This window comes from Neodiprion fabricii, chromosome 5, assembly GCF_021155785.1.
Source record: "Neodiprion fabricii isolate iyNeoFabr1 chromosome 5, iyNeoFabr1.1, whole genome shotgun sequence".
In the NCBI taxonomy this organism is placed as follows: domain Eukaryota; kingdom Metazoa; phylum Arthropoda; class Insecta; order Hymenoptera; family Diprionidae; genus Neodiprion; species Neodiprion fabricii.
Window position 1 is genome coordinate 17913848 of NC_060243.1, and position 15254 is coordinate 17929101.

General features: G+C 36.0%; 1 protein-coding gene across 1 annotated transcript; it reads right to left on the minus strand.

Moving 5' to 3' along the window:
• Positions 1–357: 357 nt before the first annotated feature.
• LOC124183949 (carcinine transporter-like) lies at positions 358–12044 on the minus strand. Its single transcript, XM_046573175.1, has 10 exons — positions 11828–12044; positions 6575–6909; positions 5770–5986; positions 5445–5703; positions 4910–5102; positions 4595–4813; positions 3971–4185; positions 3159–3334; positions 2445–2617; positions 358–490 (listed from the first exon to the last, which is right to left on the minus strand). Exons 2-10 carry the CDS (start codon positions 6826–6828, stop codon positions 433–435), a joined length of 1764 nt encoding a protein of 587 aa, XP_046429131.1. The 5' UTR covers positions 6829–6909; positions 11828–12044; the 3' UTR covers positions 358–432.
• Positions 12045–15254: the final 3210 nt, after the last annotated feature.

Below are 15254 nucleotides of genomic sequence, written 5' to 3' on the forward strand. Positions count from 1 at the left end.
AGATTTAATCAGGACAAAGTTCTAATTCAATGTGGTCTATTCCGGTTTAAGTAAATCTACCGAAATTTAAGTAGATATACGGAGATCTAAGAGGCATAAGTATTCATTCGCAATGTCAGACGAACTCAAGTGTACGTAAATCTACTTATATCTATGGAAATCTCGGCAGATCTATGATTCTCTAAAATTTAGATCTATGAAGATAAAATTTAGTCAAAATCGTATCAAAAAGTGTATACGTAGATCTAATTTTTTTTCTCAGGGTTGTTTGTTCTTTATGGAAATCCCAATAATTAGTCGATACTTGTGATCACTCTTCAAACTATTGGGTTTGCTAAGCGCAATAAAAGATTTTTATTTACATTTTATAACGCTTTGGCTTTGCATACTGTTATAATTCTTTCGATCCAACCGGTCGAGGCTGCTGATCCTTTACGGCAGCACATTTGTAGGTGAGAGCTTCCGGAATTTTTTCTTCCTTTCGGAAGTGCTGCAATATTTTGAGTAAATTTTTGTGGAAAAATGATCAGCTGTGTGAATTAATTTCTTCATTTTGTATTCGCTTATTTCAAAAAACATTTGAATTAGAATATCTACCGATTCTTTTGTGATTTTGAAATGCTAACATTTACGTTTTCAATTAACTATTTGAACGACACACGTGTAAAAAATTAACCAACTTTGAAACGTTGCATTTTTGCGTAAATTGCATGTACAAAATTGCATTTAAAACGAGTATGATGAAGTGCGATGAACGACATTTTGTTTTAGTTTTTCATGATAGCCATTTTGTAGCTTGTGTTGTCGACTGTATCGTGATCTGGGCCGTGGGACGTAACCATTTTATCTACGAGTCAATTATGGATCCAGACAACCCGGAAAATGAAGAGAATGAACCCCCGAGATGGCGGGGGTAGTGCCCTGAGGGGTGATTGAATTCCAAGGCGCGGCACAAGGAATGAACGCAATGCGCAATGGGCTGTTCTGAAAGACAGAACGCAAAGATGCTCGTGTCGCTTGGGATTGCCTCGATGGATATGCCGAAAGAACAAAACTACGTGCGTACATACATACATACATACGCTACCGAAATGTGGTAACCGCGCGACAAATCTGTTCCGCTCGCAGAGGGCGCCACCGGCAATCGAAGCGATCAAACTGAAAATCGGAGCGCTCAGCGCGCGAGATCATTCGGCAATTAACACCCGGCGCGACAGGTCGCTACGCGGGAATCGGAGCAGCTGATTCACCCAGTAATAGCTTGGGAGTTTTACGTTCAAAATGGTCTTTTCAAATTTTGTCTGTGATTTTTCCTTGTCAAGTTGTTCAATATCAAAAGACACAGTATCCGAAAAACTTTGATCCTACGTAACAGGCGAAAAAACCAATGTGCAACATTTTTTTTGAACAAAGGTTAAAAATTTGAATGCTGCTTTTTCGAATCTTGGATCGTAAATTATCTTTGACGTCAATGAAAAATTCCACAAATTTCGAAAGATGGCCCTTAAAATATGGTGATCAAAATTTACACTTTATCGGTACACAACTTCAGTAAAAATCACGATCATGCTTTCTGTCACAGCATCTCAAAGAATAAAGGTTTCTCTTCAAAACCCTATTTTTTAAACTTTTCCTATGTTCTTCAATACCAAAGATACTGGAATTCAAACGTAGAACGGAGATTGTACGCTTACCTTCGGCATCAGCATTTATCCAAGGTTTTTCCATTTGTTACGTAGGATAAAAGTTGTTCAGACCCTATTTCATTTGATACTGGATAATCAGGTGAAAAAATGTCGTGGACAAAATTTGAAATAACCATGTTTAACGGAAAACTCCAAGCTGCAAAACGTCTGTCTTGAAAATCAAAAATAATATCCCGTTCATCACGTATGGCCACGTGACGTCAAACGTTCACTTTACAAATTTGACATAAGTGTCTTAGAGATACGATTACTTGAGAAAAAACATGTAGAGACTATATCTGAAAAATTGAGCTTGAAGTCAAGGTTATCGGCTTCAAAATCGTTTCCCATTCAACTTTCTACTCGTAATTTACAGCGTTTCAAAGTTGAACCTTTATCGGCCTAAAACGAGGAGATCCTTAATTGTTTCCGCGGTTAAACTTTCAGTTAGAACGCCAAAATAATGTAATGCTTATAAGTTTCGGTGTTATAGGTTGCGTTACCAGCTCCACTAGTTCTTAGAGGGATTTGAGAGCGCATTTGGAAATCACAAAAGGATCGGTAGATAATCTAATTCAATATGGTTTTCAAAATCGACTGTAAAAAAAGCAAGACTTGAATTTGTCCATTTTATTACAGCGTGAGGATCACACCAAGTGACTGATTCTTCAATTAAGACGATACATGCCAGTCTACTATCAATCATTGGTTTCTGGCATTTATTATTACCAATAATGCGAATATGTTCTCGTTTCTCACCTTGATATGCATGGCATCCACCAAAAGTTCTGTTCAATACCGAAGTCATTTCCATCCTGCAACGTCTGCGGTAAATCTTGGCCCAACGTTTCGGGCAGAAATAAAGATTGCACAGCCACAACAAGAGAAAGCAGTCCAAGTACCGTCAATGGTAGGTACGGAGATACGTCATCCTGAAAAATGATGGTAAGATGATAGATCAATGAAACTATAATTGGAAGTAGCTACATCCATAGCTGCAAAATAATTGAAAATTGTAGAAGGGCCTAAGTGAACGCATGAATCAAAAAATAAACAGGATCGTTATTAAAGCATGATTCATCTTTTTATGTTGTCTCTCCTCTCTCTTATTCGTAGTAATTTATGTTTTGAAAATTCTTTTCTGATTGCAGAGAACAAACCTCAGCCATAAAAATAGCAGAATTTGAATTATAACTTGATTCGCTGTGTCACAAAAATTCTTATTCTTCCCCTTTTGAAGTTTCCTGTTACTCATTACTATACATGATAGCAAATCAAAATTTCATCAAAAGTTACACGAAAAACTTCTGATTTTTGCACATATCATTTTTTGAGAGATGTCGTTAAAAGTGTTGTACCTCTTGCCACCGAGTTTTGCGAAAGAATGAAATATTTGAATCTTTCTGGATCATACTGAGCTATTGGCTTCAACAAATCGTAAAACTTATGTTATTCGTAGGTAGAGAAACTTACCAAATAAACGATGTAGGGTCCGATAATATGGGCAATGTATCCGAGAGTGTGAATCAGGGATACACCCTGCGCCCTGACAACCGTGGGCAACATTTCTGCGGCATACTGAAATCCAATATTCCCAGCTAAGTTCACCCCAAAGCGCGCAATTATTCCCATTGCAACTGCGGTAGCACCTAAAATAAAACTAGGAGGAGCGTAAATAAACATTATCTTAGCGATGCCCAATTAAAATGCTACAAATTTTACCGGGAGGGAAACACCTTAAAATTCGCAAAAATTCATGTCAATGTGAGCATCTTTTTATTTCTTTACAAACACCGTTAAAAATTTGTACCTCGTGGCATAGATTTCTCTATCATTTGAGCAAATAACTTTTTGTTTCCCTCGAGTACCCGTCAGAAATAACGTATAAACTGAAAATTCTATTGAGAAAACTTTACGACGCGTTAAATAATGCACTGAATTTTAGTCACTTCAAAAAACTCTTCTGTTCGCACAATAGAGGTTTCTATTTTTTTATTATATGATTTTATATTTTTTTTTGGCTGCGTCAGATCAAATTTATTCGTGTGACTTATGCATTTTGATTTCTTGAGAACGGATCGGCTTAGGTGTATTTTTTAGGATATTTTCCTCAGTTTTCGGGAGTGATAAAAAATTGTTTGCCGTCAATGTGTATTCAATAAAAATCTAGATGAGTTTGAAATTTAATTCGTTGCAATGAAACTGTGATTTCTCAGAAATAATTTCCTGGCATGTACATGGTCGTTTATAATAAACTTATAATACTTTATAAAATATTTGCTCACCTGTAGGCACGGCCAAGGCAATGAAAGAAAATATTGCACAGACGAACATAGAGAGAAAACTCATCCATCGGCGACCCCATTTATCGAGGTAAAGTACCAGTATTAAGGCAGCTGGCAATTCCGTCAAAGCACCCAAGGAGAACGACGTGAAAACATCCGGATCCAACAATTTCATGTTCCAAACATGACCGTCATACACGAAAAGAATGAGAAGCCTATATGTATAGAAACAAATGCGGAGTTGATACGTTTCTCATATGAAATATTTGGTTATATATATTGAGAGAAAACGTCAAAATTTAGCAGACTGAATATGTCTGACGACTTAATAACTTGAGTTAGTTGATTTTGTGTAAATATGTAAAAAATAGACCAGTTTAATAGGTAGAAACTTTCGACTTATCGTACTGAAACGATCGCTGACGGTCGGATTAAGTTTGCCGCTCGTCTGCTCATAAAAAAAAAGTTTTTGATACGTAACAACGATTTTTTAACTGTTATGGTGAAAAATGACATCAAACTTGTTTGCATTAATCAAGTAGAAAAATGATGTTGACTTGGGCTACTCAACTGAAAATGGGGGGGATGGATGCTACATCTCCCATAACTTCTCCATGATCTTACCAGTATATGTTAAGCATGACCGTGATAAAGGCAAGGCGAGGCTTTTTGAAAAGATCCATAACAGTGTAGTTGTCATGTGACTTGTCGTTCTTGATGATCTCGTTACAGCTCTCCTCGAATTCCTTGTAGATTTCGTTGTCCACGGTCTTACCGTTGATCTTTGCAATTTTCTTCAAAGTCTTCACAGCTTTCGGAATCTTACCGCTCGAGATGTACCATCTGGAAGAAATGGACCTCGTGCAAACATCACGAACAAATCTACTCCCAACGTTTGTAACATGGAATGCTCGAGATGACCTTACTTCGAGCACTCACCTGGCACTTTCAGGCACTATCCAGGGTGCAAAAAGCGCCGCCATCAATGGTATCGCCGTAACCCCACTGAGAATTCGCCAATCAGCAATGTAGTATGCAAGCCACGGTAAAACGCCGGCGGAGCAAGAAAAATACAGACCAAAGGATGCGTTTGCCATGAAGGTTCGATGCTGCAGATCAACGTACTCGATCACTGTAAACAATGCCATTCGGTCTATCTCCAATAATCAATTTACACTGGAAAAAATACTGTGTTGATTACTATGGACTATAATTTGGTGTCAATCTGACGCTGTCTGATGTCAGTCTGGCACTATCTGATTTCAATCTAATACCATCTGAGGTCAATCTACCACCTACTTCCTGATGCCAATATGACATTATCCGATGTAGAATTTACAATTTGACCTAAAGAATATTGTTTTTTTAATAATCCACACGAGCAAGTCTTAGCTAATTTCAACACCATCAATTTTCACACTGTACAATGCTCATATACATGTTATTACAGAGTATCATTACTCGTATGACTTACGAATGATGAACATCATGTTGAAGCAGTTGTCAAACGCAGTTCCTGCCAGGAACCGGCAGAGACAAAACGACCAGAAATTGTTACAAAACGATGTGGCAATCGCAGCGGCACAACCAACCATGTTGCAGATGACTAAAGCAGGCATTCGTCCATGATTATCGGCTATGTAACCGAAAATAAATCCACCGATGATACTGCCAACGTAGAAGGTCGATTGAGCCAGCGAAGAGTAATACGTTTTGTTACATACCCACTCAAGCTGTGAAATCAAAAAGCTGCATGCATGATTTTGACTTGACGGAATTAAATTGCACTTGAAGCTTACCTCTGCTGCAAGTGACGCGTAAGGAATGGTGCTGAAATTAAATGTCCATCCATGGAGACACGGGGTTTTTGGCCAAGATCGATTCGGCTCCTTGATTCCATTACTCAGTAACTCTGTGAAGTTTACATTGTACATGTTGCATCTTGAATAAGTCTCGACACTATCCTTTACCGATTCATTAACCGTCGTGCTGACAATCGGAATGGAAAAGGCAATTCTAGAACCGAGAAAATTATCTTCAATAATTATTTAGACATTTTTGGAGTTAGTCAAGATTTGCATGACTTCGATCACAATTAGTGTTTGAATGGTTAACATTCTCATTCAAATTATCGGGGGGTACAAATTCTAAATGTTCTCGTGAATTGATTCCTCGAAATAATTTGAAAATTTACATCATTCTTAATTCAATACTTTCCGTATTGTCGAACGTCGAAATTTTTTTGCTTTATGAACACGTCGGTTTATGCTGTAAAATCGAGTTTCTACGTGCCACCAATTTTTTTTGTTTCTAAAGCGTGAAATATAAATGACATTATTCATTTTCAATTTTCATCGAATTAAAACACTTTCAGTGGTTCTGAAATAATTCTCAGAAGGCTTCGGTATTTTGCAACAAAAAAAAAAAAAAAAAAAAACAAATTCTAATCAGTCACCAATTTGGTGAGCGTAATAAAATTTGTGTGAAACCTTTTCGGCAATCATAATGTGTGATAATACTTTCAAAATCTACGCGAGTTTCTCTGCGAAGTGAGTATTTAAAAAATTTCGAAATTACGTTACGTTTTTTCATGGAAATGCTCACTTTTCCCGATCGGTCAAATTCCATCCTTCCAATTCAGGTACCGTGCACCAATGTTGATCTGGTGTGAGGGTGATGAAATATTGAGTGAAGTAGAGAAAAGCGTAGCCAAAGGCAAACGGTAGAAGTAGAAAAAATAGAATCCACTGATAACATCCAGCACCTCCGACATAAGGGAGAACATCGTCGAAGTTTTGAACTCTCCTTTCAACTTTACCCTTCTGGATCATTGTCGCCTCCTCGGGAGTCGCGACCATTTTCTTGATTTATTTAAAATCTCCTATCCAGTATTCGTTTTTGTAGTAAGAATATTTGATTTTCATTTACCACAAACAAGTCTGAAATCAGAAGATTTTTCTATGATTTCTAAATAAATGCCGTTGTATTTTCCTAATCGTGGCAATAGACGTTGAATACTTGTACGAAAAAAATAAAAAATAATAATAATAACACTTTATTCCATTTATTCCTGGATTTTTGCACTCAAGGCAGTTTTTGGAAAAGATTTGAAAGAGAAAAGATTTGAACCAACGATTAAGTTCACAATGAATTACAGCAACACTTCTTATCTCATCTTTCGACTCATCTTCTTCATTTCGAGGTAAATTTTGAAAATAAAACAGTCAAAAAGTACACCTTGTAGGCACGGGATAACGCATCCAGAATGTTAGTAATCAATTAAATGACGAACTCAAAACTGTCTTAAATGATATTGATGATTTATTTAGCTGAAATTATTTCCCGAAATTAGGCTGCATCCAATTTCGTGTGTCAAAACATACTACCGACTGCTTTAGTCGATCGATAAAATGAATTTATGCAGACAATGATCAAAATGAAATTAAAGTTTCAATTAAGCGTCAATATTCTTCAATTCTTCACGTGCCAAGTGAAACGAGTCTAACGAATCAATTTATCGCTAATCAATACACAAAAAAAAGGAATTGTTAAACGGAGTTCCACTTGATAACACAAATTCTATTGTTCTACTAATTTCTTGTTGTAGACGGAGAGTCAGCAACGTTTGAACCCACATCATTTTATTAAGAAAGTTTTCGATGCACTCATATTGTGATATAATCACCAACTGATAATGTCGCGTCTAGCCGGCGAGTTCTGTAGCAGGTGGGAGGGGTCGGTGTCGCAAGTAACTAAAAAAGTTAAAAAAAAAAAAAACATTTACCAAGGCTGATTTTTGTTTTCAATTGCAGCTAATGATGCCAACTATTGTGTAATCATATTGCCAGAACAATGAGTTGAGACCTTGTTAAGGTACTGCCAGACTGATAAATTTTATGATACTTCTTCGTAAGAAGAAAATGTTTCTCCGCCATATTCGTATCATAGCCTATTCTAATCGCACCTTTGCCCAATCTCAATGATCTGCCTATCAGTTATAAATGTCCAAGTAGTAAATAGTGAAAAATGTATACCATTACCATCAATCGGTAACCAGCTACGGTTACTATCGATCAACGATATCGTCACCACACGTAAACTCAAATTAGATTCCGCTACAGTCAGTCATATTTCATCACAGTTTTATTGCTAAGGAATGACGAAATTCAACGTTAACTACATTTGAATTTCAATCTGACTCTAGATTATCTGTTTTATATGAGCTAAAATTTTAAACGTTAATGTCCAGAGGATAAAATTTTAATCAAGGTACTTTGTTTAACAGATAGAAAACGGCATTGTAGAATATAATACAACAGGAAATGCTGTAAATTTGATATCAACAGAACATGCAATTCCCCACGTAGCTTGCAGGACTCATTTAAAACAATATTATGTATCAACGGCTAGTTTGTTGGTTCACTAAACGAATCGTACATTGCGTCGTGTCGCATATGTTAGTACATATCCCTTCACTTAGAAACGTGAAAATTGCAGTTAGCTTCATTTAACCCTCTTGTGAGATTTATCGCGACAATTGACCTGCTCGTACTGTTTCAGAGAATGTGATAGCGATACCTCGCAGGCTGCGGGATTCAGCTTCGAGCCACAGAAACTACAAAATATTGTTTTGATGCATCAATTTACGTCTCCCAAGTGTGATGCCCAAAATAATACGAATCATTCTATTCGTAAATTACGAAGGTCTGTTCATAAAATACACAATCCTTAAATTATCGATAAAATCTCAGATAACAATGCTTCATTTCAAATTGCTTCGAAGTTGTTAAAAATCTATCAGATTCGTTCGATGTTACTTTACAACGGTTCATTCTATTCAGAACATTATTTTTTACAAAGTTAATGAAACAGATTTTCTTTCTGTTTAGTAGTCATTTGTTGACCGTAATCAATATTGGGGCAATATTATTAAATCAAATATTCAACGATGCCAGTGTGATGAAAATAGTCATATCAATAAAACGAACGATCGTAGAGTGAAATTGAACGAATCTATTTCATTCCGCACAGTGTTGAAGCGACAGACTAATTTTGCAAGCTCATGGCGTGACGTCGCGTGAATTTTATTAAATGTAGTACGTATAACGTCCTAACTCTTTTATGAGGTATATCATTAACACGCGCCAGTGCCGATTGAAATTGTTAATGTCTAATTCATTGAAAGCTAACATGTTCTTGAATTATTTGTTTTCATAGACTAAAATGAACTGTAAAAACCATTTTAGTGCTTGAGACCAATGTCTATACTCCCAACTATACACAGGAACAAAATAATTTGAGATGAGCGTACGTATCCCGTAGATAACGACACTAAGTTAAACTTGAAAATGATGTATTATTTTCTCTTCTGTTCTGATGTTAAGTTGGAAGTGCAAAGATTTTTCTCAAGCATCAAATTCATTCTTTCGGTCCATTTTAGCTGATGAGAAAAAAAAGAAAAATTGAAAACATCGTAAATTTGGATGTATTTCACATTTTAAATTTCAATCGCTCACGCACACCTGGTAATATCTGAAAAATTTTATATTTACAGGTTTTTTTTTTCTCTATAATATGGACATGTTTTTGCGGAAAATCAAAAAAATGTCAAAATAACCAAAATAACGGACACCCTAATATATAGATTGCTAGGCTTTGATTTCATTTTCCGTTTTCTCTACCCGTCTTACTATAATTTTTATTCAGTTTTGTTTCTGTACACCATGCATGATGCTTCGTTGAAAATTCATTAATCACGTTTTTATCGTTGTTTTACGAATATTTTTAAGCCGCATTATAAGCATATTTCGGTAATTTTAGCGTCATATTCTTGGAGGGGGCTTGACCACTAACAGCCCTGAAAAGAATGATATTTTCATTCATCATTGTAGAATATTCGAAATGGGGCACCGCCATTTTTTTATGGATTATATGCTATAAGTGAATTGCATAAAGATGAAAAAAACAAACACTTTTTGTAAATTTGATGGGAGAAGATTTTTTATTTATTCAACGCAGGTGTGTCAAAAGAAAAAAATAAATCCAATTCAAGCAAGTTATAAGTGAATTGAAATTAAGGACTTGAAAAATGATTTCCCGTTATTCGGTTGAGTTGGTTATATTTAAAAAAAGGTTATACAGCTTTTCATTTTTGGAAAACTCTTTTTCTATTATAATATCTTTATTATAATCGACCGGGGCATAAATTGCATTTTTTTAAATCTACGTATATAAACGTGCTTGTTCTCAATTCCCAGCATTACAAACTGAAATGATGAAGATTAGAGTTTTCAAAACTATACCAACTAATTTTAATTCTACCGATGTGCCTTAGATATCATTGAATTAAGTATTGGAATATGGAATTAAGTTCCATTTGCGCCTTATAATGAAATCATTTCCCATTTTTTTATTTTTTTTCTTTTCTTTGCTGTCAATATTGTTAGGTTTTTTAACCGCGAGAAGTTACATTCAGCCGAATACATTTGCCTGCGGTAAAAACTATTTTACAGTTGGTAACCCTATTTCCGTTCAACCAATTGAGTAAACTTGATTTTTCCGCAAACAGGTATAAAGTAAAAAATGAATTGAAGTACAGCGTGAAGCGTAGGTTTTTCAAGGTTTGATAAGAATTCGAATTTAATCTCTTCATCTCTCTGTTTATATACATACATTGTGAAATGTTCGGCCATAACGCCGAGGCCATGGTGTAATATTTTCTTACACCATGGCCGAGGCTGAGTAGAGATTAACAGAACGGCCAACACACCGATCTTCGACACATCACGAACTAACGATCGCAGTGACGCCTTCTCACCTATGCACGATGCTGGGACACAGGTGCGGGCAGTGAGACGGATCACCGGCAGATGGCTTGACCAACGCCACCGTGCTCGACCGAATTGTACCGCCAAAGAAGGTTAAAACAAAGGACCCTCTTCCGGATGGCAATATCAAAATTAAACTCTAAGTATAGTTGATCGGACGAAGTAGGTGGAAGAAATACAATAGGTCGATAAACGGATCGATTCCAATAAATCTCAGTAGGAACATGGCCTAAGCATGACGCAATTGTCTGTCTTTTAATCTTTGATAGAAGCAAAGATAATGAGCGTCAAGTTTTGATTCAAAGTTGGTTACCGTAGGAACATGTGCTTGGGGGGTAACACGTTTGGAAATATTTTTTTATCTTCTATTGTTATACCTTGGATGATAATGAAGCTTTATTGGAGAAATGCAATATACCTGCTTGTTTGCTGCTGACGAACACTTGAATAACATAATACACAGAACTGTAGCACAGGGAAATAGGGAACGGCCCAACCACCTGCCTTAGTGACACAGTGCAGCAACGGGTGCCATCCCTGTGTCTGACAGCTTAGGAGATAAAAGAAAGCGGGAACGACTTTGGAGTCTGACTCCGTGTTAGCCAATACGGAAAAGCAGCGGAGCTTTAATTTGGCGATGCGCTACGGCATAATTGCCCGCGTCACTGAAACCTGGACGGCAAAACTTGCTTACCAAATTGCATAGAGCTGCAACGAATTAACCGCCTGAGTCAGCACATAGCTATACTAATCCGAATCAAAAACAACGAACTTAACATACCTCCAATCCGGAACCGAACAGAGTTCCTCGCAATCAAGTAAATTTAATGTAACTTTATTCGTTAGTTTAGAGAACACGAAAGTCACCGTAACGGAGTTCCACAAGCTCAGATTGTACTGAGAAAGCCGTGGACGTTATAGAATAAAAAAAATTCGGAGCGTTATCGATAACAACAGTATAATATACGTATTGAGTAGCGTTGATTTTTCATGAATATAAATTGTATGCTTGAACAATATCTATAATTACCTCCGAAATTTGCAGGACGATGCAAATTGATTTACCGATTTATGGTTTTAAAAACTTGGTAACACAATTAGTTAGAATTTTGGAAGCTCTCGACTTGCAAGCTACGTAAATGTAATCGATTCTCTTTGGAAATCGTGAACGAATGTAAAAAATATCGGGTCCGATTTATCAATATTGTCCTTTCGTCTTCTCTCGCCGAACGAAACCGAAGTTTGCTTCTAACTGATCTGGGTGTCAAGTTAGCAGCGCGTCTTATATATTCTGTTTGTATAATTGACTAGTGCTGAAACAAACGACACTTGCATACTCACACGGCATGAATATGGCAGAATAAAACGGGAGGCACGTGAGCCCACGACCAAAACCACGCGTCATCGTACCAAGGATAAAATCATATAGAATCGATAGTTTAGATGACCCTAGAGCCGACTAGCTATTTAAAAAAAGCCGGATCGTGTTATCATGATACGTCTGATATTAAAAGTGAAATAGATTTTGTTACTGTATTACTAAAAATACAGTTTTCAGTCATTGTGCGTCTTGCGTTTGACCCGAGCGCATTTTTAAAAAATTTCATAAAATTCATCCGACTGATACCACAGGAATTGACTTGCAAATTGTTTCACAGCTTTTGTATGCCTACAGGGATTACTAAAATACTGTTTTCTGTCATTTTCAATTATACCTATTAAGTTACAAACGATAAGAACGTTTCGAAACTGCCTGCCAAATGGCTTACCGGTTGTTATGCTCACGGCGTTACATCAACGTTTCGCGGCTTTATGAAATACTAAAACCGTCATTAACCAGACCTTTGCTCGGTTCTCACGCGATGACAGGCTGTGACTACAATTCCGCATTGCATCGGATGGGAAAAGATATCTCTGACGGTATTTAAAAAATTGTATACGGTACCAAGAGGCTGTTGCAAAATTCAGTGCATGTTCTTTTGGTAAGAACGGTGCATTCAACACCTTGGAGGATTACGCCTGTCAACTATATGAAAAGAAGAAAAAAAACAAAAAACAAAAGAAGCAATGACGTTCATGCGGCCAGAATGGAAATTTTTACGCAAACATACAAATTTAAAGGTGGGCATGGATCCACGCTCACTCTAAGTTTGTCGAATCATGATGCTTGTAATCTGCCGTCGCGCCGTGCAAAACAGAACTCCAACAACATTTATTACGAACGGAATATATCACGGAAATATGGAATAACGCTCATAAGAAAAGTCCAACTGCATTTAAAGCCACGGATTTCGGATGATTTGACAACCAATTGCCGGAATCGAGTGACGTTATGTTGAATAATGAGTCGACATCCATGAAAGGTATTGTCGATAAAACCACTACTTTTAATATTTTATACATACTTTAAATGGGTATAGATACGATTTTTTTTTGTTTTTACCATCCAAAAATTGTCTGATACGGCCGGTGAAATATACAAATTGACTGATATCGGTTTATTCTACATCTGGGCAACTCATTTTATCATGTCGAACAATTTTCAGACGCTTCGCCACCGGCGAATAGATTTTTTTTCCAAAAATTGATTACTTCGCATCAAATAACCCAACTTTACTTATATATATATTTTTTTCGTCTCATTTTTCTTTTGGTAATTGGTTCCTGGGCAAGCGCAACACAATTTTTGTATGAAAACCGTGTTTTCGGTAGCTCAGGGCTATAATTTAACTACATTCGGTAAATTAGACTTTCTTCTGTGATACGAGTCGGCTAAATTTTATGATATTTTTGAAAATGCGCTCATGTCAGACGCAAAACGCAAAATTCAGAAAATTATATTTTTGGGCTCAGAGTGATTCAATCCATCGTTTCTACATATATGGTTTCATCCTTGGTTTGATAAGACAAAAATCTTAGTCGTGGGCTTTCGTACTAGAAACATTTCAAAAGTGTCACATCATTTCCGATTCATTACGTAATTTCAAGAATATCCCGTACAGTGCGTAATATTGCATCAACATTGCTACATTTCAGTTGGGGTTGCCACGTCGCAGACACATTGTAGCAATATTACAATTGTGTAATAGTATAAATTGATGCATATAATTATAATAACTTATGCTTTACAAAAATAAATGTTTCAATTATGCGTAGGTGATATAATGGCGTTCGAAAGCGGTTCTGAAAAGGGGGGGGGGGGGGGGGCTGTCTGTTTCGAGGTTGGTTAGATTAATATTTCGTGGATTTAAAAATATGCGGTACGTATAACAAAAATCCGTTCAAATTATGAAAATAAAATCATTCAAGTAATTTTTACTACCTCTGTACAAAATTTTTAAATTCTCCAAAAAAGTATCCTCCACTTTGTTGATAATTATTTTGGCACGTATCACAAGAAACTATTGATCGAAGAGGAATTACGAATGCTAATTTTTATTTCTCACCGAAAACTTTCACCTCGCGCGTGGCGTAATTGTGTTTTCGCGTGCTCAGTTTAATGCTTATATATTATATGTATGATAAATAAAACTCAAATAAAAAAAAGTTATTAAATCCAAAAATTAAACTGTTAAATAAATTTGAACCGTAAAAAATAAAGAATAAAGCAAATGTTACTTTGGCACATTCCGTTTTTGGAGGTAGCCATTTGCATATATCAGTGCATTTGGAGGAAGAAGAAGCACCGTTTTAGTTTTGGGAAGAACCCTGCGAGAGATCTTTAATTCGCCGCATGATTCAGATTTAAATTTTGTAACCAGATCTTATTCACTCATAAGATTGTTTAATTATATTGCAATAGAAATACTTGAGTTCGGAGTTTCTGAATCTAAGTATTATTTGATTTTACTTGATTTCCGTACCACCTAAATTTCGATTTGATCCCAAGTTTAATTTAGTTCTTGTTTTTCGTATATATTAAACTTGGAATTGATACCAAGTTAAACTTAATTTTATACTCTTTGATAATAAATTACGTTGTAATTTGTCTTTCATGGTTTCTGGAAAGATGAAGGTAAGAGGGATTTAAGACGAAGCTTATTTTTCTCTTAGTAGTGAATTCTACATAAGATATAAAATGATTTTCAGCAGAATGAAAAGCAGAATAGAGAGCTGTATATGAGAGCAGAATATTCATCGAAAGGTTCCTTGCGTCTCCATTTTCATCCCAGTAGTTTGAAATTTGTTTTGAATGCATATATCACGGCCTAAATATTGAAGAATAGAAACATGTTATTTTAAACGAAATTGTTTAATTATTTCAAAAATATTAACAATTGACGATCCAAATATGCCGTATACAATATTTCTGAAATATTTTAGACATATTTAAGATACCACCCAACATTTTCATTACTTTGGAAAATTTCACTTAAACTATATTCCTGTAATACATTATCCATTTATTATACTGTGGCGACAAAATAGAATTTTTTTTAGTAATTAGTCATTTTATT

Coding starts and splice junctions, on each gene's coding strand:
- LOC124183949 (XM_046573175.1), bottom strand. CDS start 6,828: ATGGTCGCGACTCCCGAGGAGGCGACAATGATCCAGAAGGGTAAAGTT. Junction 5,103..5,444: donor CAACATGATGTTCATCATTC/GTAAGTCATACG, acceptor CATTGTTTACAG/TGATCGAGTACGTTGATCTG. Junction 4,814..4,909: donor ATAGTGCCTGAAAGTGCCAG/GTGAGTGCTCGA, acceptor CATTTCTTCCAG/ATGGTACATCTCGAGCGGTA.